Source organism: Polypterus senegalus, chromosome 17, assembly GCF_016835505.1.
Source record: "Polypterus senegalus isolate Bchr_013 chromosome 17, ASM1683550v1, whole genome shotgun sequence".
Taxonomy (NCBI): domain Eukaryota; kingdom Metazoa; phylum Chordata; class Cladistia; order Polypteriformes; family Polypteridae; genus Polypterus; species Polypterus senegalus.
This window is the reverse complement of record NC_053170.1, coordinates 20,157,704-20,177,691: the sequence shown is the minus strand read 5'-3', so window position 1 is coordinate 20,177,691 and position 19,988 is coordinate 20,157,704. Positions and strand designations below refer to the sequence as shown.

The 19,988-nt window shown below is 41.7% G+C and overlaps 2 protein-coding genes across 2 annotated transcripts; both read right to left on the bottom strand.

The window, feature by feature from the left end:
• Positions 1-4,558: 4,558 nt before the first annotated feature.
• On the bottom strand, positions 4,559-8,708 carry LOC120517902 (elongation factor 1-alpha, oocyte form-like). Its single transcript, XM_039740414.1, has 8 exons — positions 8,602-8,708; positions 7,503-7,658; positions 6,913-7,092; positions 6,147-6,443; positions 5,824-5,974; positions 5,448-5,704; positions 5,100-5,334; positions 4,559-4,999 (listed from the first exon to the last, which is right to left on the bottom strand). Exons 2-8 carry the CDS (start codon positions 7,644-7,646, stop codon positions 4,878-4,880), a joined length of 1,386 nt encoding a protein of 461 aa, XP_039596348.1. The 5' UTR covers positions 7,647-7,658; positions 8,602-8,708; the 3' UTR covers positions 4,559-4,877.
• Positions 8,709-9,165: 457 nt separating this feature from the next.
• LOC120517559 (elongation factor 1-alpha, oocyte form) lies at positions 9,166-15,653 on the bottom strand. The gene is made up of 8 exons (XM_039739959.1): positions 15,545-15,653; positions 15,090-15,256; positions 12,224-12,403; positions 11,482-11,778; positions 11,261-11,411; positions 10,924-11,180; positions 10,438-10,672; positions 9,166-9,405 (listed from the first exon to the last, which is right to left on the bottom strand). Exons 2-8 carry the CDS (start codon positions 15,231-15,233, stop codon positions 9,284-9,286), a joined length of 1,386 nt encoding a protein of 461 aa, XP_039595893.1. The 5' UTR covers positions 15,234-15,256; positions 15,545-15,653; the 3' UTR covers positions 9,166-9,283.
• Between the last annotated feature and the right edge of the window lie 4,335 nt (positions 15,654-19,988).

The following is a 19,988-nucleotide window of genomic DNA, read 5'->3' as shown; positions in this document are numbered from 1 at the left end:
GCTGTACTATGTTAAAATAATGTATTGTGCACTTGCTGCCAGTGGGACAGCTGCCCAGTCTTAACTGCAAACAGCCCTTTCCACCTCATCCCGAACATGTGTGATACAGTTGAGATTAGGAACTGTGTAGGTCACTGAAACAATACAACCTCACTATTGTGTTCCCAGAACCACTCAGTGTTGACGTGTGCATTGTGACACGTTACATTATCATGCTGGAAGTGTCACCCAAGTGTGGATAAACTGTAGTTGTAAACTTGGTAAGTAATGATGTTTAGATGCGTCTCACTGTTAAGAAATTTTTCGGTGGTTATCGGGGCCTCAACAAATGTTAGGGAAACATTCCTCTCACCATCACACTGCAACCACCAGCAGGGACTGTTAAACCACACAGGATAACTCCATGCTTGCATCAAATTCTCTTCAGGCTAATGCAAAAGAAATTCACTAAGGAACTTTTTTAAACTTCTAAAAGATCCATTGTTGTACCCACTTGTTTTTTCACTGATAACATTGGTGCTATATGGCCAAAGTCCAGTAAGTGGTATGTTCTGAAATGACTCTCTGAACACCAACATTAAATTCCAATGAGATGACCTGGTTGTGGCTGGTCTGTTTGCTTGTCTGATTATTGCCATTCTCCTTTGACCCCGTCATCCACAAGCTACTTTCATGCACAGAATTGCCTTGTAGTTTTCTTGCAACATGCTTGGGGGAAACACTTAAAAAAGTTGTTCACGAAACACCTACATTATCTGTCCAGGAGAAGGCAGAACTGACATGCTTAGCACTAACCTCATGCCATGTTCAGAGTCTCTAAGGCCACTGCCCATTTTAACACACAACTGAACACATGCCTGCTCGATTAATACCACACGCTATTATGTAACATGTTGGCATGAAGAACTTCTTTGAAGTTGGGGGTGTGATTAAACTGGTAAGTCGGTGTATGTGACTTACACAGCAAGACTGCCATTGTTGTGTTATTTTCATGAAGGTACTGTATTGGAATAAACAGATTTGGAAATGAGTTAATGATTAATTAAAGCCAACCCTGGATGGGGTACTAGTCCATCACAGAGCCCTCTCATGCATTTCCTCACGAGTCAGAATTACAACACCCACTCACCCTGAGAAGCATGTCCTTGAGGATGTGGTTAGGAGTTAGGGTTAGACACAGAATGAACATGAACACTCCAAACAGAAGTTGAATGGCCACACAATTGTGACCCAGGCTGCAGGAGTGTGAGGCAGTAGTGTTAATCACAGAAAGACTCTTGTGGACCTGGACCTGGACACAGACAGGCGGACATCGTTTTTGCACCCAACACACATCTATTTACAAATTATATGTACAACAAAGTCAGTGCACGTCCCAGTGCCTCCAGCACCGATCCCCCAAAGTCCAGGTCTCACAGTTATCAAATGCCTTTCCTTCTGGCCGCCTCCACTCCTCTCTTGAGCTCCGTCCTCTTCCACCCGACTCTTGCTGCTGACGGAAGGGAGGCGGCCACTTAAATAGCAACCCAGGTGGGCTCCAGCTGATTTCCCGGCAATCCCACTCGGACACACCCCCGTGTGGCGGAAGTGCCGGCTGCGCATCCGGGTGTCCCCAGTCTTCTTCCCCCCAGCACTTCCTGGTGTGGTGGAAGTACTGGGCTCCAGGTTTCTGCAGGCACCAGGGAGCCGCCTGGCGGTGGTCACGGGCCACTACAGGGTTGGGCTTCCAAGCCCTCTACCCATGGCCCCGAACACAACCAGGGCGGTTGCCCCCTTGCGGTTTGGAGGAGGCAGAAGCCCTCCTCCGGTCCTCCTGGGCATCCCGGCTGGGCTCCACCCCCAGCCGCATGCGACACTCTGAATAATAAAATATTAAAGTACTAACATCAATTTATTTTGAGAAGCTATTTTCTTCAATGCTGTCACCCATTAAATATTTAGAGGTGATAAATGAACAATCCTAATATTACAAGGCTGCAGGAGTGTGAGGCAGTAGTGTTCATCACAGAAAGACTGTTGTGGAACTGGACATTAGTTGGCTGTCATCAGTCAAAAAATAATAATGACGTAAGGGTATCTGATTTAGCCAATGACTTCAATAAATACTACTTGAAATCTGAGCAGTTTGCTTTTATTGAGTTAGTACAAAGCTTGAAGCAGATGGTTTCAGATAAGGAAGAGACTGTTTTGTTCACAAGAACATCGAGAACATCTTTAGAAAATTAAACGCAAAAGTTCTCGTCCAGACATTCTTAGTGGTAGGCATATGAAATCTTATGTAGAGTAGCTCAGCTTCATTTCTTGGCTCTCACTACTAGAACAGCAGAAGGCTTCAAAGCTTTGAAAATAGGCCACAGCTATTCCAGTTAGCTAAAAAGTAATCACTTGAAAAACCTGCAAAAGAGTAGGCTAAGAGAAAACACATTACATTCATTTCAGTGTGCATATCGATCTACTAGAGGATACCACTGTCACTGTACTCCATGTTTTATATGACCACATGGAGGGCACCAAGTCTCATGTGAACAGTCCGGTTTGTAGACCTTTTTCAAGAGACTTGCATAAATATTAATTTGGACTAAAATATGGTGGGGTGGCCGACTGACATTTTAGCAGCTGGATCTAAGAGAATTTACAGACAATGGTTGTCTGACATGCTGTCCTTATCCATGTGGTTGTGTTCTTCTCCCCCAATGTCTTTTGTACATCTTTTATACAAAGTACTGTCGCAGTAAATCTGAAAACAGGTTCACCTTAAAATCTGCTAATGACTCATTGACTGTTAGCCTACAGGATGTTTTCATTAAACAGCCCTGTGGTCTAGTGGAAGATGAATTTTGTTAATTGATGTGGAGTTTTTTCTACATCCAAGCTTTACAAAAAAAGAGTGTACAATTAATTTTCGAAGCAGCATTGTACACCCAGGGGAATGTTCTTCAATGACAGGACAATGGAGATTGTAGATAGCTATAAATACCTGGACAGTATAGGCTCACAGGTGTCATTGAGGGTAAACACAAGCAATCTGCAAAAAGGGACATCAGCACCTCTACTGTTTAAGGAACCAGTAGTTTTTTTAGTGCAAGTCCTACACACTATGTAAATCTTGTATGCAGCTTATCTTTGTATTGTTGGCCTGGTTTGAAAATCAATGTCAAAATCAGACTACAGCAAGTCAAATTGTAAAATGGACCAGTAAAATAAGGTAACAGTCCAATTTCACAGACCTGATTACCAAGCAAGTATTTTGGAAAGCAGAGTGGATCTGGCCAGAAAAGTCTCAAGTAAAATTCAGTCGTTGCCAACAGTTCCCAAGGATAAAAACAGTTTAAATGTTTAACTATCACATTCACTGCCACATTACATTTATTTGTACCAAATTTATGTTTAATGGCTGTTGTTGATCCGTATCAGTCTCATCTGTAAAACCTGAGAAAACCAAATTTTCCTCTTAGGATAATAAAAGTGAATAGAATCTTGAGCGAGTAAACGGGTTAATTCTCGAAATATTTCTAATGGATGCAATTTAACATCTTAATGCAAGAATTACAAATAACTTTTGTGGAGGTGGCCCATGCAAATATATTGATGATTCAAAACACCCTGTAAAACATTGAACCTGGACAGAGAAACAAAGGGAGCTACAATTTGCACAACCATTTTCCCATGGCTCAGTGTACCATGAGAAGGAATGACCAAAAAGAAACATACTTGGAGTGGTGTCCTTTTTGACTGGCTATCAAAACTTTATAAATTGCAGCCTTTTCTTACTTAAAAAAAAAAAAAACTATTTACTTGATATATACCACTACAAAAAAAAAAAAAAAGTTATAACAGTGTTGTCCAAAGTTGGAAGATATTCTGCAAAATACCAGTACATTATTGTACAGAAATGCTTTCTCCGAGGCAAGTAAATCTTCAACATTTGAATACAAATTAATAATCATAATTGAAAACTATTAAGTACCTTGATATACAATTATTAACCAAGGTAAACTCCAACACAAACCTAAGATGATGGCATTGTAAAATCACCCTGCTCTTTTGAAAGTTGTACTAGTTCATGTTTTTATTGTGGCTGAAACAGAAGAATGGCCTTGGAGAGAAGAAAAAAGTAGTCACATTTTAAAAATTATGCCCAACATTTTAATTTGAAAAGTCACATGATTTTGAAAATTGTCTGATAAATGGAAATTTAAAAGATGGACAAACATGTCTAAAAGTGCTTGTAATCTGAGGTAATCTTGTGGAGGTCACAATATTTCCAACTAATCCCAATGTGCAGCTGTTAAACACCGAGTGTGGCAATATCATTGCACTATAAATTAAAATGCATGAAACATATCAAGTCTTCTGCAGATTATACAATGTCAAATATATTTCGTAAAGGGCAGTACCGGACCCATTTCATTTTTGCCTCTGAAACACAGTACCTCAGAGGCCAATACTCCAACTGTTTGCAGTGTAACCCTATCTTGCAAGTTATTGGATGAACTAAAAAGTAATATCTTGAAAGCTACAAAGCCTCTCTCCCAAACAAACAACACCACAACATAGCTGTGCACATTTTTTTTTTTTATTCGTTTTCCAGGATCTGGTGAAAATTACTAGAAAACTTAAGTTCCTTTTAAATATTTCATTTTTAAAACTGCAATTGCTTTATAACCCATTCGAATGTGCTGGTTATTTTAAGGAACAGAATGGCACTTTAATTCCTACGCTTAATTAAATCTGAACTGTCCTTTCCTGCGGAAACTTTTACGATGGGTTTTAATCAACATTAGCCAGTCCTTAATTACGGCGCTCTGGGTTTGTGAGTGGTTTCCCAGATGCAGTCCAGACCCAGACATGACTTGGACAGCCCAGAACACGGTGGTTCATTTTTTAGAAGCCTTTACTGCAGACTTGGTGACTTTGCCACCACTGGAAGCCTTCTTCTCAACAGATTTGATGACACCAACAGCAACCGTCTGCCTCATGTCACGAACAGCAAAACGTCCTGCAAACAAAGAAAACTGGTTAGCATTCAGAATTAAAGGGGAAAAAACCAAAAATTAACTTGCGTATTTATATATTTCCTACACAAATCACTAACTTACCAAGAGGAGGATAGTCAGAGAAGCTCTCCACACACATGGGCTTGCCAGGAACCATTTCTACAATGGCAGCATCACCAGACTTCAAGAATTTGGGCTCATCTTCCAGCTTCTTGCCAGAACGACGGTCAATCTTTTCCTTCAGAGTGGCAAACTTGCAGGCAATGTGAGCAGTGTGGCAATCCAGCACTGGTGCATAACCTGGTCCAATTTGGCCTGGGTGGTTCAGGATGATAACCTAAAAAGGAACATACAGTATGGAAAACTTAAGAGATTGTGAAGCTGACAAGACCAGTGCAGCTCACAGCTGCTCAGCTCACTAAAATTAAAATTACAAGTCTGTCCCCATACCTGTGCAGTGAAGGTGCCAGCCTCCATGGGTGGGTCATTTTTGCTGTCTCCGGCAACATTTCCACGACGGATATCCTTTACAGATACGTTTTTGATGTTGAAACCAACATTGTCTCCTGGAAGAGCTTCTGCCAGACTCTCATGGTGCATTTCCACAGATTTTACTTCAGTGGTTATGTTGGCAGGAGCAAATGTGACGACCATACCGGGCTTCAAGGTTCCAGTCTCCACACGACCCACGGGCACTGTTCCAATACCTAAATGAGGTAAAAACAAAACAATTACATAAAGTCATAACTGTACATATTAAGCAAGTTAGGATAGGATTATTTTGCTTTTCCAGGTTGTTGACAACATATAAATAATAAAAACAAACCTCCAATCTTGTAGACATCCTGAAGGGGCAGACGCAATGGCTTGTCTGTTGGTCGGGAAGGAGGCAGGATGGAATCTAGGGCCTCCAGCAGAGTCACACCGCTAGCAGCACCCTCCTTGCGTTCAATCTTCCATCCTTTAAACCAGGGCATCTTTATAAAAGAAAAACAAGGTTAACAAGAAAAAAAAAAAAAAAAGGTATTGGGAGCATTTTAAAATAAAAAGCTCCTCTAGTAGAATTCAAAGAAAAAAACTATGGTCTTGTAATCATGTTTAAACATCCACATTAATAGTCTGTTTTTGTGGGCGCGTTACCATACTCACATTTGAGCTGGGCTCCAGCATGTTGTCTCCGTGCCAGCCGGAGATTGGCACAAAGGCCACAGTGGCAGGGTTGTAGCCAATCTTTTTGATGTAGGCACTGACTTCCTTTGTAATTTCCTCGTAACGTTTCTGGCTGTATGGTGGTTCAGTAGAGTCCATTTTGTTCACACCAACAATGAGCTGTTTCACTCCCAGGGTGTAGGCCAGGAGAGCATGCTCACGGGTCTGCCCATTCTTGGAGATACCGGCTTCGAACTCACCAACACCCCCAGCGACAATCAGCACCGCACAGTCAGCCTACAAAAACGCAGAATACACAATTATTCTTAATTTGCAAAAAAAAAAAAAAAAAAAACTGCAATAAAATAATGCAATAATAAAACTTATTAAATGGTCAATGTAAACATAAAAATGCACAGCAAGATGCAGCCAAATGTGTTAAAACATATCACCCTAAAATTGTGACATGAACATGACAACATGATTGTTTATTCTTTTTTAGGGGCCTGTCAACTAGAGACTGTTTATGGCATTTAGACATTGTATGTATATGCAGCTTTGCGGTCCCTCATGTGGACACCAACAGTTAAAGATTATTTAGAATGTGTAAAATACCTATATATAAAAAAAAAATAATTCTCAGCAAAAAAAAAAAAAATTAATTTAATTTACTGACAGAAAGATCTGCAGTCCATATATACAACATTCATTAGCATTTACACTCTTAGGCATTGCCAATTCATGTCAAATATTATTATGGAGATACCTGAGAGGTTCCAGTGATCATGTTCTTGATGAAATCTCTGTGGCCAGGGGCATCAATAATGGTGACATAGTATTTGCTGGTCTCAAACTTCCACAGAGAGATGTCAATGGTAATACCACGCTCACGCTCAGCCTTCAGCTTGTCCAACACCCAGGCATACTTGAAGGAGCCCTTACCCATCTGAGATGTATGGGGAAAGAGAGGAAAGGTTTATTAATGTACAGTCCCAAATTCTGCTTTACACGCAACAGTAATTCTTAAAAGATGTTCAGTTAATCCCATTTACGTTACATACTCGTGTACAAATTAACTTTATACAAATGTTAATCCAAAGAACATCAAACATCATTCATGCGAAGTACAATGCTCATAAAATAATGGTCAGAAAACAAATCCAAAAATCTAGTTATCATAGAACAAAAAATATAGAAATTTAACTGAAAAAAATAATTCACTCGCATGACACTACTAAATATTTGCGATGGTGGTTACGCAATCCGATCAGCAGATGGTGCTAGATACCATCACGAAAATAATGTAGTCCACCGCCAGCAGATGGCGCTTTCCAGGCCTTAACACGCGACACTCACCTCAGCCGCCTCCTTCTCGAATTTCTCGATGGTCCTCTTGTCGATACCGCCACATTTGTAAATGAGATGGCCGGTGGTGGTGGATTTACCAGAGTCGACGTGTCCAATGACGACGATGTTAATGTGGATCTTCTCCTTTCCCATGTTGTTATTTTACTGTGGGATTTAAAGATAAGTTAGGAACGGCTTGTAGTACACACCCTGGCGTGAGTCAGACATCTGGGGGAGATCTCATGCGTCACCTAGACTATCGCAATCCGTGCCCGATTTCACTACAATCCAATTTCTGTATTTCTAAAAGTAAAAAAGTAAACCCTAATCGAGTCCCCCGTACACCTAAACTAAACAGCGAATCGAAACTAATGTCCATCCGCCATATTAAGCTACACCTCCAAGGCCCTCACGAGACACGCAGACAATAGGAGCCATTCCCGCAATAAAATAACAAAAATGAGAACATGCTTGTAGATTCCAGAGTAAAAACAGGTCCTCGTTTTTACTTTTTATTATATTAACAATTCAAGGCAATGGTATTGAAGGATGGATGTGGATGGCATTATTCCATCTCTCAGGGAAAAACCTTCAGCCAGCACCATACGGATGCGTTTCTTAATCTTTCATGTCTAAAGAGACTGCAACAGTCTACAGTTTCAGCAAATTGCGTTTCTTTTGTTAAAAAAATCCATCCGTCTTTATTAAAAAAAAAAAAAATGTTACAAGCGACCACTCCCTGGTAACAATGTGTTGTAGTTAATAAACGATAATTAAATCCATTACTAGAAATAAAATATAAAACTATTTCTATCAAAAGGTTAAAAATGTTATTCATGTTATAAAGGCGTAAAAACAGAAAACGACCGAGTAAGGAGCTCGGTCACAACGGCAACCAATTTCGCTCACTGCCAACTCAAAATGGCTCCGTGCGTTTTATGGCCGCTATTGAAAAGGCGACTTTGGGAATTTTCACTAGCGCCCAACTGGCGGAAACAATAGCAGCGAACGGTTTCCTTTAGTTATAGTTCAAATAACTGAATGAGGTTTTAACGCCCCAGGAAAAAAATAAAAAAAAAAAATTGCCGATAAATTAAAATTCACCTACCAGGTTCGCTTAGCGACACACCAGTTTTCTCACGTTCGAAGCCGGAGAGAGAAGGACCGGAGAAAGACCTGGTCTAAGCTTTTATATCGATCGACATCTGGGCGTGCCTCCCAGACACTGGGCGGGATCACATACCAAGCACCCATTAGGAAAAGACTAGCCGTTTAAACCCACAAAAAAAAACTGCCGGTCGTGACGTCATCACCAGGGCAAAATCTGTTGCGAAGTGGCGACGTAAGACCCACGTGTTCCAGTCACACAATGGCGAAGATGTTTGAGGAACCGGCGAGTACCGAGTCAATGCCTTTATAGACCATTATAAAAAGCCCTTGAATAGTCACCCATGTCGGATTTTTGCAGATCAGAAATTTATCAGAATGTGTGGGTTAATATTATTGCCTCGTACAGCAAATCCGGATTTCACTTGTAAGCTATTCCATTTAAAAAAAAAAAAAAATATAAAAATAAAACCCACCCCACACACCCCTCACAGCAACGGAGACTGAACACTTTTAACGCCCCCGTTCACATAATCTGAATAAAAAAAAAAACCACACACGATGGGTGTGTCAAATGTTTATTGCCAATAATTCAAAAATAGCAGCATTATCAGGTGTAGAGAATATTCAGTGCATGTGCTAAATCAGGTCGGTTCCAGTCAAAATCCAGTTCAAATAGAACCTCATTTCTTTCCCGCTTTCACTGCAGACTTTGTGACTTTCCCACTGGTTGAAGCTTTCTTGTCAACTGCTTTAATAACACCAACCGCAACCGTCTGTCTCATGTCTCTGACAGCAAAGCGACCTGGATGAGAGAAAAAGTTCAACCATTTTATATAAAAAAAAACACACACAAAGCACAGCACCACATTCTGGTGTGTTCTAGGTCCAAGCTAAATAATGAGTTTGTGCATTTTACTTTAGGTTGCATCATCCCAAACTGTCACCACATTTGTTAATTTGTAACAAGGGGGAGTAGCGATAACATTCTACTAAAACATGCAACTTAAATATGCCTTGACACTTTAAAATGTAGCCTAACAGCTTTTATACACTTATTACAATTCAGGAGATGCAAGTAAAGGAACTTGATACGTTAGAGGCAAAGGATCTGTAACCATCGGTACAAAATTTTCCAATAATTTTACAAAATTATACCCATTTAGCAAAAATCACACTCCTGTTTCCGATCTAGTCATTAGTTAAAACATAGTAAATATTTTCTAAGTTTAGTTAAAATTTAGATTCGTGTCCATGGTATTTGTTCCACAATTTGCCTCTTCATGCGCCACAAACTATATACCATGGCGACAGGTCTTTCATGTGCCCAATCTTCTATGCACATATTAAAATGTAGCTCCCCCAAGTAAAACCCCGAGGTGGCTTTAAAGGCAACTGCATCTTTATGTAAATTAGTTCAGACTGAAGGCTATTCTTTACAATAGGCAGAATTATAGTTGTCAATTTAGTATGCTTACATACAATTGCTTTCCTCCCAATTGGTTTAGTTTTACACCAGTTGGTAAAACTGCTGTCAGTTTTATAGTTTGGACTTGCACAGTATGTTTATGCTGTACAAAAGACTTGAAATTTCAGAATCTCCCATCAAAAAAAGGCATAGTATGATCTGACAGCTAATCAGTCAGTCATTTTCCAACTGGCTATATCCTAACATTGGCTCTGGCAGACAATCCACCAATATCCCAGCCAACACAGGGCGCAAGGGAGGAACAAACCCTGGGCAGGATGCCAGCCCACCACAGGCCAACTAATCATTTCAACCAAAATAGGTGGTTCTTGCATTATAGGTAAACACATCGAAACCCCCTCAACTCACCTAGAGGAGGGTACTTAGAGAAGCTCTCTACACACATTGGCTTCCCAGGGATCATTTCCACAATGGCAGCATCACCAGACTTCAGTAACTTGGGATTATCTTCCAGTTTCTTGCCAGAACGGCGGTCAATCTTTTCCTTCAACTCTGCAAACTTGCAGGCAATGTGAGCTGTGTGACAATCTAGTACTGGAGCATAACCAGGATTAATTTGGCCAGGGTGGTTCAGGATGATCACCTGGTATCAGGAAGAACACCCCAGGTTAGGGGTTTGAGGTGGGGAGAGAGGAGGGGGGTAAAAAAAAAGTCACACACTTTTTTTTTTTTTTAATATCTACCTTCAACTAATGCTGCTTGTTGCAAGGTTTATGTACAGGATTAGGATACATTTTGTGACAAATTGCTTGAAGCAGATCGGCAAAGAAACTGCTTTTACTACACCCTAAAAAAAAAAAAAGAAAGAAATTCTACATATTGCAAACGGTTTACCTGGGCAGTGAAGCTGCCAGCCTCCATTGGAGGATCATTCTTGCTATCTCCAGCAACATTCCCCCGTCTAATATCTTTGACGGACACATTTTTCACATTAAACCCAACATTGTCTCCTGGAAGTGCTTCTGCCAGAGCCTCGTGATGCATTTCCACAGACTTTACTTCAGTGGTCACATTGGAAGGCGCAAAAGTCACAACCATACCAGGTTTCAGGACCCCAGTCTCAACACGGCCAACAGGAACAGTACCAATACCTTGTGTAGGGAAAGGGAGAAAATTTGTTGAAATACCAGTTTAACCCCATACCACCCCAATTAATCCATCCAATACACACCTCCAATTTTGTAGACATCCTGCAGGGGCAATCGCAGGGGCTTGTCTGTAGGCCGGCTTGGGGGCAAGATAGAGTCCAAAGCTTCCAGGAGGGTAACACCATTGGCTCCTCCCTCTTTGCGCTCAACCTTCCAGCCTTTAAACCAGGGCATCTATAAAAAGATTGTGAATTACTGATGCTGCTCTGAAAGGGCAGCAAACTAATACTATTGCTGTACTTACATTGGCACTAGGCTCCAACATATTATCTCCATGCCAGCCAGAGATTGGCACAAATGCCACTGTAACAGGATTGTAACCAATTTTTTTGATATATGCACTAACTTCCTTTGTTATTTCCTCATATCGTTTCTGACTGTAGGGTGGTTCAGTAGAATCCATCTTGTTTACACCAACAATGAGCTGTTTTACTCCCAGGGTGAAAGCCAGTAGTGCATGCTCACGAGTTTGCCCATTCTTTGATATGCCAGCTTCAAACTCTCCAACACCTCCAGCAACAATCAGCACAGCACAATCAGCCTATAGAAAAGCAGATGTTTGCAAAGTCAATATGACAATACCTGCCCCATGTCATATCTCCATGAACAAAGCTATCCATATCTCCATGATTACTACCTAATCAAAGCTCCTTGTTTGGTTCTGTTAAAACTACGGGTCCTTATTCTAGTCAAAGTTGGGTTTTTGTACATCTTTTCTCCACAAATCACTGAAACCTACCTTTTGAGCTCCTTCCAATTTTAAATTTGCTTCACTTGTAATCCTTTGCATCTGGTTACTAGCCAGTTCATCTGTCGATTTATAATCTTTAGTTTTCTATATCAAGTAGTGGTGGCCTGCTGTTGAACTACTGTGTTAACTCTGGGTTTAATAAATGATTTTGATCTTGGACTAGCCCTATACAATAAAATGCTCATCTTAAGTATACCAAATACAAAAACTGTATAAGGAAAACTAAACCAATTACCTGTGAGGTGCCAGTGATCATGTTCTTTATGAAGTCTCTGTGGCCTGGGGCATCTATAATTGTGACATAATACTTGGTGGTTTCAAACTTCCAGAGTGAAATGTCAATAGTGATGCCACGTTCACGCTCGGCCTTTAGTTTGTCCAGCACCCAGGCATATTTGAAGGAGCCCTTCCCCATCTAAAGAGAAAAAGGATCCATAAGCAAACAGCAACATTTTCACAAAGTTAAACCTTTCAAGATCTGGATTGATGTTTCTGCATAGAGGCAAGGGTCCAAAGCCAGATTTACTTGATCATATTTAGGCAAACCAATCAATCATTTTGCTTGCCTTGCTATAACAGGACAAACATTCTTCAGTACAATGACCGACAAGTATATTTAACCCTTAATTGCTCACACCATTTCATATCTCACTCATGGTGTACTTACTGCACCAGTGTTAAATGGCTAGTTCTATGCACTCCGAGGTTGCAATATTAATTTTTAATTGTACGCGTTTTTTAATGCAATTTAATACCATATTACTGAATAGTATGGCAGTCTAGTGGACTGTATGAAAACAGACCTAATCTGCTTCTCCAGTGCTCATGTCCATCAATTTCATCCACTGCAGGATTTGCAAGTGTATCATATTTCACTTCAGTTTTTGAATGTTCTTTGCAGACAAAGTCATTGCAAGAAGAACAGCTCATTGTGGTCATACACAAGTACCTGCTCAGTATACCAAATGCACCATATGGAACTTGCAACTGTGCATCCACTCAACGAGCTTGGGGCACACTGAAGGGAAACCATGGAGATATTTACTTGAACCTACTGGCACCATCTGCCATCTATCCTCGCCTCAATTCAAAAGTACAAAGAAGGTGGACAAAGATTGGTATACAATTCTTCTGGCTTGTCAATATACCTACTTTTCCTAAGGCATTCAATCCTGCAACCTTGTGGCGCCAAATCTATTGCTGCGTATGGTTTTATGTTCCACAAGGAGGCAAGAGGGATTGTTCATAATACAGAGCAACATCAGTCTCTCGTGCATACCCCAGAAATGAACCACTTCTTAATCAGCATGTACGGATTGCTGGCTTCACTTGCCTACCACTCTGCTGCCCCCAGCACAACCCTCAGAATACAAACACTAACTGAGTGACTGAACATATGCAGCATGCTCCTGAAGACATTCAAGGACTGGAGCCTCTTGAACCAGTAGAGTCAATACAAGACTAGAATCGGCTATCAAATGTATTCTCTCAGGTACTTTTAAATCCTCAATCATTTCCACATCAGTTTCTCAGATGGCAACACAGGTTAGGGGTGTTGTCCACTTCGTATTGCCCAGGACCAGATCCTCAGTGTCACTAATGTTGACCTGTAGATGGTTACACTCTCTACCTCAAACACTCTTCTGTATTCAACCACCGGTCCACTAGGGCTATGGCCCACAAAAGCAAAGCAATTCATTTCTACAGATCAAATGACTACTATGAAGTGTAAAATTATGTACCCTGAGCTAGGGCTCTAAGCCAGGATTGTTTAACAACCCTACCCACTGCACCACCAGGTCACCCAACTGGAAACACCTGGTACTTGTGGCAAGAGTGCCAAACCCTATCCTTGGGTTCATTCCAGCCACTTTAGTTGGCAGTTACTATTAAGGACACTTACCTGCACTTTAATTTGTTTCCTTTTCAAGTCTCAGAAACCTTAGTTTTATCCTGAATTAACATTCACACAAATGGCAAGCAATGCAAGCCAACACGCAACTACCAGATTGGATTTAAACCTAGCCTTCCAGTTTTTTTTTTTTTTTTCCTCCAGACTTGCACCTATCATTCTGGTCTTATGCCCTCATTGGGGAAGGGAAAAAGTTTTGAAACTGTTTAGTATGGCAGAATATGGGTACCAACAAGCCAGGAAAATTAAACAGCGTTTCACTGACAAAAACAAGCTTCTAATTAAAATTGCCTGTGGTCACGTGGACTCACTTTGCATGTCATTTCTGTTCAGCTGCTAGTTAAAATGCACACACAAAAAGTCAATTTCCGTGAGTGCAAATTTTTTGCCACTTTCTCCGTTAGTAAACATATTACCAATTGAATAAACTGCTTTTGGTTTAATTAGCTTGCTTGTCAATTGGTAATATCTGTTTACTAACGGAGAAAGTGGCAAAAAATTTGCACTCACGGCAGCCCTTCAGGATCAGAGGACATCCTTGGCTTAGGGAGTGCATATTCCATATGGAATTACCAGCCCTTAAAACATTTCAAAATTAACACACCAATGAAAGGCACTGCACCAAGAGTAATTTAGGAATGCTCACAAGTTTGGAGCAGTACAAGTACTACACTACAGTATCTCTACAAAGCCTGTTCTTTAAACTTTTGTAGACTAGCCCAAAATAACTATTACCACCATGTCAACACCAAAATTGGGGAAAAAATATTTTAAGATTGGAGTCCAATTATGGATTTCTGTTCAACCAGATTAGCTCCCCACTCCTTACTCCAATAAAGTTTACTTTTAGAGAGATGGAGAACTGGATTGCAAAGTTATTTAGCCAAATTTAGTCGGGACGGATTACCTTTAATTAAAATTTAACGCTTTACAATTTATTTAAACAAAAAAAAACCCACAGGATTTATAGTACAAGATGTGCGGGCACAGGCCCGCTGAGCAAACATGCAAAGGCCACGTCCATCGCAGCAGCATATAGCATGTCCAAACCAACAGCACCACACATCTGATCTCTTCTCCTTGGTCTGTCCCCATAAAAGCCCATTCACAACTGGTAATCCGTATTTTGATACAATTTTTCATATTCGTTCAACTAGGCCACTAGCGTCTTTCGTGCTGCTTCACTTACCTCGGCCGCTTCCTTTTCGAACTTCTCGATAGTTCTTTTGTCAATGCCGCCGCATTTGTAGATAAGGTGGCCGGTGGTAGTGGATTTACCGGAGTCGACGTGCCCTATGACGACAATATTAATGTGGATCTTCTCTTTCCCCATGGCGCAACGCTTCTACGTGGAATCTGTGTAGAGAGAAGGATGAGAGTGAAGGCGATACGTCCCAATCAAAATGGCGTGCATCGACGGAATTTATCGGTGAAACACTTCTTTGTAGAATAACTTTTCAAATAGTACAGGATAGAAGCAAGAAAAAAAAAAAACACCTGCTTGGTAGTATTGAGCCTGGTACATCGGGGGGCAGCGGGAGGGGAGAAGGCACGAAACGGTATTCAGAGCACCATTTCAAGTTCAAGATCAAACCTGTTTACCCATCAACTTTTTCCCGCCGTAACTTAACAAATCTTCCTCACCTGTTCTCGTCTGGCTGGCCCGTCTGACCCCGGACTCAAGGGCTCGAATAAGTAGAACGGTTAACCCGGCGGAGGAATCCTTTATACCGAATAACGGACCCGCCCTCGACGAGCACACCGGCGCCGGGTCAGACAGTGGGGGCTCTGTTTCGATGAGAATCGCTGGTTTGCTTTTATTTTTCTGGACATTTATATCTCGTTATCTGCCATCATTTGTATAGCTGCCAACACGGAAGCAATCGCCGATCCATTAGCGTGAAATATAAAGTATTTTAAACACCGCATTACAAGTTTTTTCAATGTCTAACGTTGTATTTTGTGCTATACTGACGTCCCTTAAATATGAGTTCCTATTCTAAGTTTGTTGCACTGAACTGTGACACTTTTGTAGGCGTTTTATTGGGATGGAGAAACATCTATTTTTCGTAAATATTCTTACATTTATTTATTTTATTATAGTTAGTAAATTTCAAAACAGTAAGGCATAAACACTACATCTTATTCAGATCAGATCCCACGTCCTTTACACAGGGCAGTGTTAACAGCATAACAGATGTACTGGGGCCCCTATTTTAATAACTAAAGAGAAACATACATTGGCATCAGAAACATCATGGGCCTGTAAGCTCCTGGGGTCCCCACTCACTGCCCATTGTGCCTATACGTTAATATGGCCCTGCAAGTTACGCATTGGAGAACCTTTTTTTTTAATTCTGGGAGATATATTTTGTTGCATTAGCGTGGGTTACAATGCTGCCCAGTTACTGCTGAGATTGCCATCCCACAGTATAAAACATAGAGATTCACTCTTACAGGATTTTTACAAACATAATCTACCTAGAAATATGTGTCATTTTCTTAAAATGTGATGCACTCAACCTTCTCACAATGTCTTTTGGATGTCTAATCAATGTTTTTTATATAGTGCTTTTCAAAGTCAAAAATGGCCAGTGTTCAAGTTTATTGTCAATAAGCAAAGCAAAAGGAAATACAATTTATTAAACACAGGTAATAATATATATTGACATACACTAAAATCCATACTTCCAGGTCTGTGAGAAGCTGGATTTTAATCTTACAGTGGGAGTATGACAGGAATCAGTCAGAGGAAAATAGTAGGTAAACGGAAAGAACCATTGAAAATTCTGGTACCAAATTGGAATATAAATAAACAAGTTGTATTGTTAGAAAACAAAGCAATTAAGAATACTATACAGTTATAAATATACATTGATATCCAACATCATCAGGTTTGTGAGGAGATGGAATTTATCCTAAAAGAAGGTGTGTGACAGGAATCAGCCAGAGGAAAATATTATAATTTAATAAATATTAAAAAATTCTGGTCTCAAATCAGAATACAAAAACAAACAAATGTATTGTCAAAAAGAAAGCAAATGAGAATACAATATGTTAAAGATAGGTATTACTATATATTGAAAATCTACATCATCCATCCATGTTTGTGAGCGTATGGATGTAATTCTAACACTGGGTGTGTGCAGGAATCAAGTCAGAGGCAAATACTAGGCAAACAGAAAGAGACAGAAAATAAATTATGGTTTCAAATCAGAATATAAACAAATTAATATGTTGTACATATAGTATGTATTTGTTGAGAGTAATGCTGCATGTGACAGACAGAACTGTACAGTCAATATACTTAAAGCAGGTCATAAAGTCTGTTATAAGACATTTTAATAGAAGAAGAGCATGTTTAAATTACAAGAGGGAAATAACTGGGTTTTCATTTGCAACCTGAAAGTTGATCAGTTGAGTGTCACTGACAAGCACAAGGAACACAAACACGCTTTATTGTTTGTAGTTCTTCTTTATGGCACAACAGCATTCCAAGACACTTTACAATTTATAAGGCATGGTGCAGCTGTTTATTATAATTGTACTTTAGGCAGTGTAAGGGACTTGCTTTGCCAGGGACTGAATGGACACAACTGGGGTTTAAAGTCCACAACTTTGGGCACTAGACCACAATGATTGCCTAACTAGACTACATGGACGGCACATGATATATATCTGTGCTCCAACTTTATCTAATCAGATATTTACATTTCATTTAAATCCATAGTTTCTTGCTTTCAATATTGCAATCTGGCACTGAGACTGCAGCAAGTCCTGAGCAGGGCCAGTTTTATCGCTTGAATAATTTTCCAGGGTTTCCTGTATTTAAAATTATTTCAAATTAAATATTATAATTATATGCCTTTATGTTGAATTAAAAATGAAACAATTTAACAGTAATTTTCAAGTATAAATGCACAGACAATAAAAACATTTAAAACAAAGATATACAATACACAATAAAGAATTAAACAAAACAGAAACAAGAATGAAAATACTGTAAATATAAAAAAATAATGAAGGCTACATAAACCCAATTAAAAAAGTTTTTAAGAATGTGGAAATACAGAAGGAGGTAGGAAATGTTAGGCGTTAGAGGCAAAGGTAAGAAGGAATACTTGGGTCTCCATCCATCCATTCTCTTCCGCTTATCCGAGGTCGGGTCGCGGGGGCAGCAGCTTAAGCAGAGAGACCCAGACTTCCCTCTCCCGGCCACTTCTTCCAGCTCTTCCGGGAGAATCCCAAGGCGTTCCCAGGCCAGCCGGGAGACATAGTCCCTCCAGCGTGTCCTGGGTCTTCCCCGGGGCCTCCTCCCGGTTGGACGTGCCCGGAACACCTCACCAGGGAGGCGTCCAGGAGGCATCCTGATCAGATGCCCGAGCCACCTCATCTGACTCCTCTCGATGCGGAGGAGCAGCGGCTCTACTCTGAGCCCCTCCCGGATGACTGAGCTTCTCACCCTATCTTTAAGGGAAAGCCCAGACACCCTGCGGAGGAAACTCATTTCAGCCGCTTGTATTCGCGATCTCATTCTTTCGGTCACTACCCATAGCTCATGACCATAGGTGAGGGTAGGAAGGTAGATCGACTGGTAAATTGAGAGCTTTGCCTTACGGCTCAGCTCCTTTTCACCACGACAGACCGATGCAGAGCCCGCATCACTGCGGATGCCGCACCGATCCGCCTGTCAATCTCACGCTCCATTCTTCCCTCACTCGTGAACAAGACCCCGAGATACTTGAACTCCTCCACTTGGGGCAGGATCTCTCCCCCAACCCTGAGAGGGCACTCCACCCTTTTCCGGCTGAGGACCATGCTCTCGGATTTGGAGGTGCTGATTCTCATCCCAGCCGCTTCACACTCAGCTGCGAACCGATCCAGAGAGAGCTGAAGATCACGGCCTGATGAAGCAAACAGGACAACATCATCTGCAAAAGCAGTGACCCAATCCTGAGTCCACCAAACCGGACCCCTTCAACACCCTGGCTGCGCCTAGAAATTCTGTCCATAAAAGTTATGAACAGAATCGGTGACAAAGGGCAGCCCTGGCGGAGTCCAACTCTCACTGGAAGCGGGCTCGACTTACTGCCGGCAATGCGGACCAAGCTCTGACACCGGTTGTACAGAGACCGAACAGCTCTTATCAGGGGGTCCGGTACCCCATACTCCCGAGCACCCCCACAGGATTCCCGAGGGACACGGTCGAATGCCTTTTCCAAGTCCACAAAACACATGTAGACCGGTCGGGCAAACTCCCATGCACCCTCCAGGACTCTGCTAAGGGTGAAGAGCTGGTCCACTGTTCCGACCAGGGCTAAAACCACACTGTTCCTCCTGAATCCGAGGTTCGACTGTCCGGCGGACCCTCCTCTCCAGAACCCCGAATAGACTTTTCCAGGGAGGCTGAGGAGTGTGATCCCTCTATAGTTGGAACACACCCTCCGGTCCCCTTTTAAAGAGGGGACCACCACCCCGGTCTGCCAATCCAGAGGCACTGTCCCGATGTCCATGCGATGTTGCAGAGGCGTGTCAACCAAGACAGTCCTACAACATCCAGAGCCTTAAGGAACTCGGGCGATCTCATCCACCCCGGGCCCTGCCACCAAGGAGTTTTTGACCACCTCGGTGACTTCAGTCCCAGAGATGGGAGAGCCCACCTCAGAGTCCCCAGGCTCTGCTTCCTCATGGAAGGCATGTTAGTGGGATTGAGGAGGTCTTGAAGTACTCCTCCCACCGACCCACAACGTCCGAGTCGAGGTCAGCAGCGCACCATCCCCACCATATACGGTGTTGACACTGCACTGCTTCCCCTCCTGAGACGCCGGACGGTGGACCAGAATCTCCTCGAAGCCGTCCAAAGTCGTTCTCCATGGCCTCTCAAACTCCTCCCATGCCCGAGTTTTGCCTCAGCAACAACCGAAGCCGTTCGCTTGGCCTGCGGTACCTATCAGCTGCCTCCAGAGACCCACAGGACAAAAAGTCCTATAGGACTCCTTCTTCAGCTTGACGGCATCCCTCACCGCCGGTGTCCACCAACGGGTTCGGGATTGCCGCCACGACAGGCACCGACCACCTTGCGGCCACA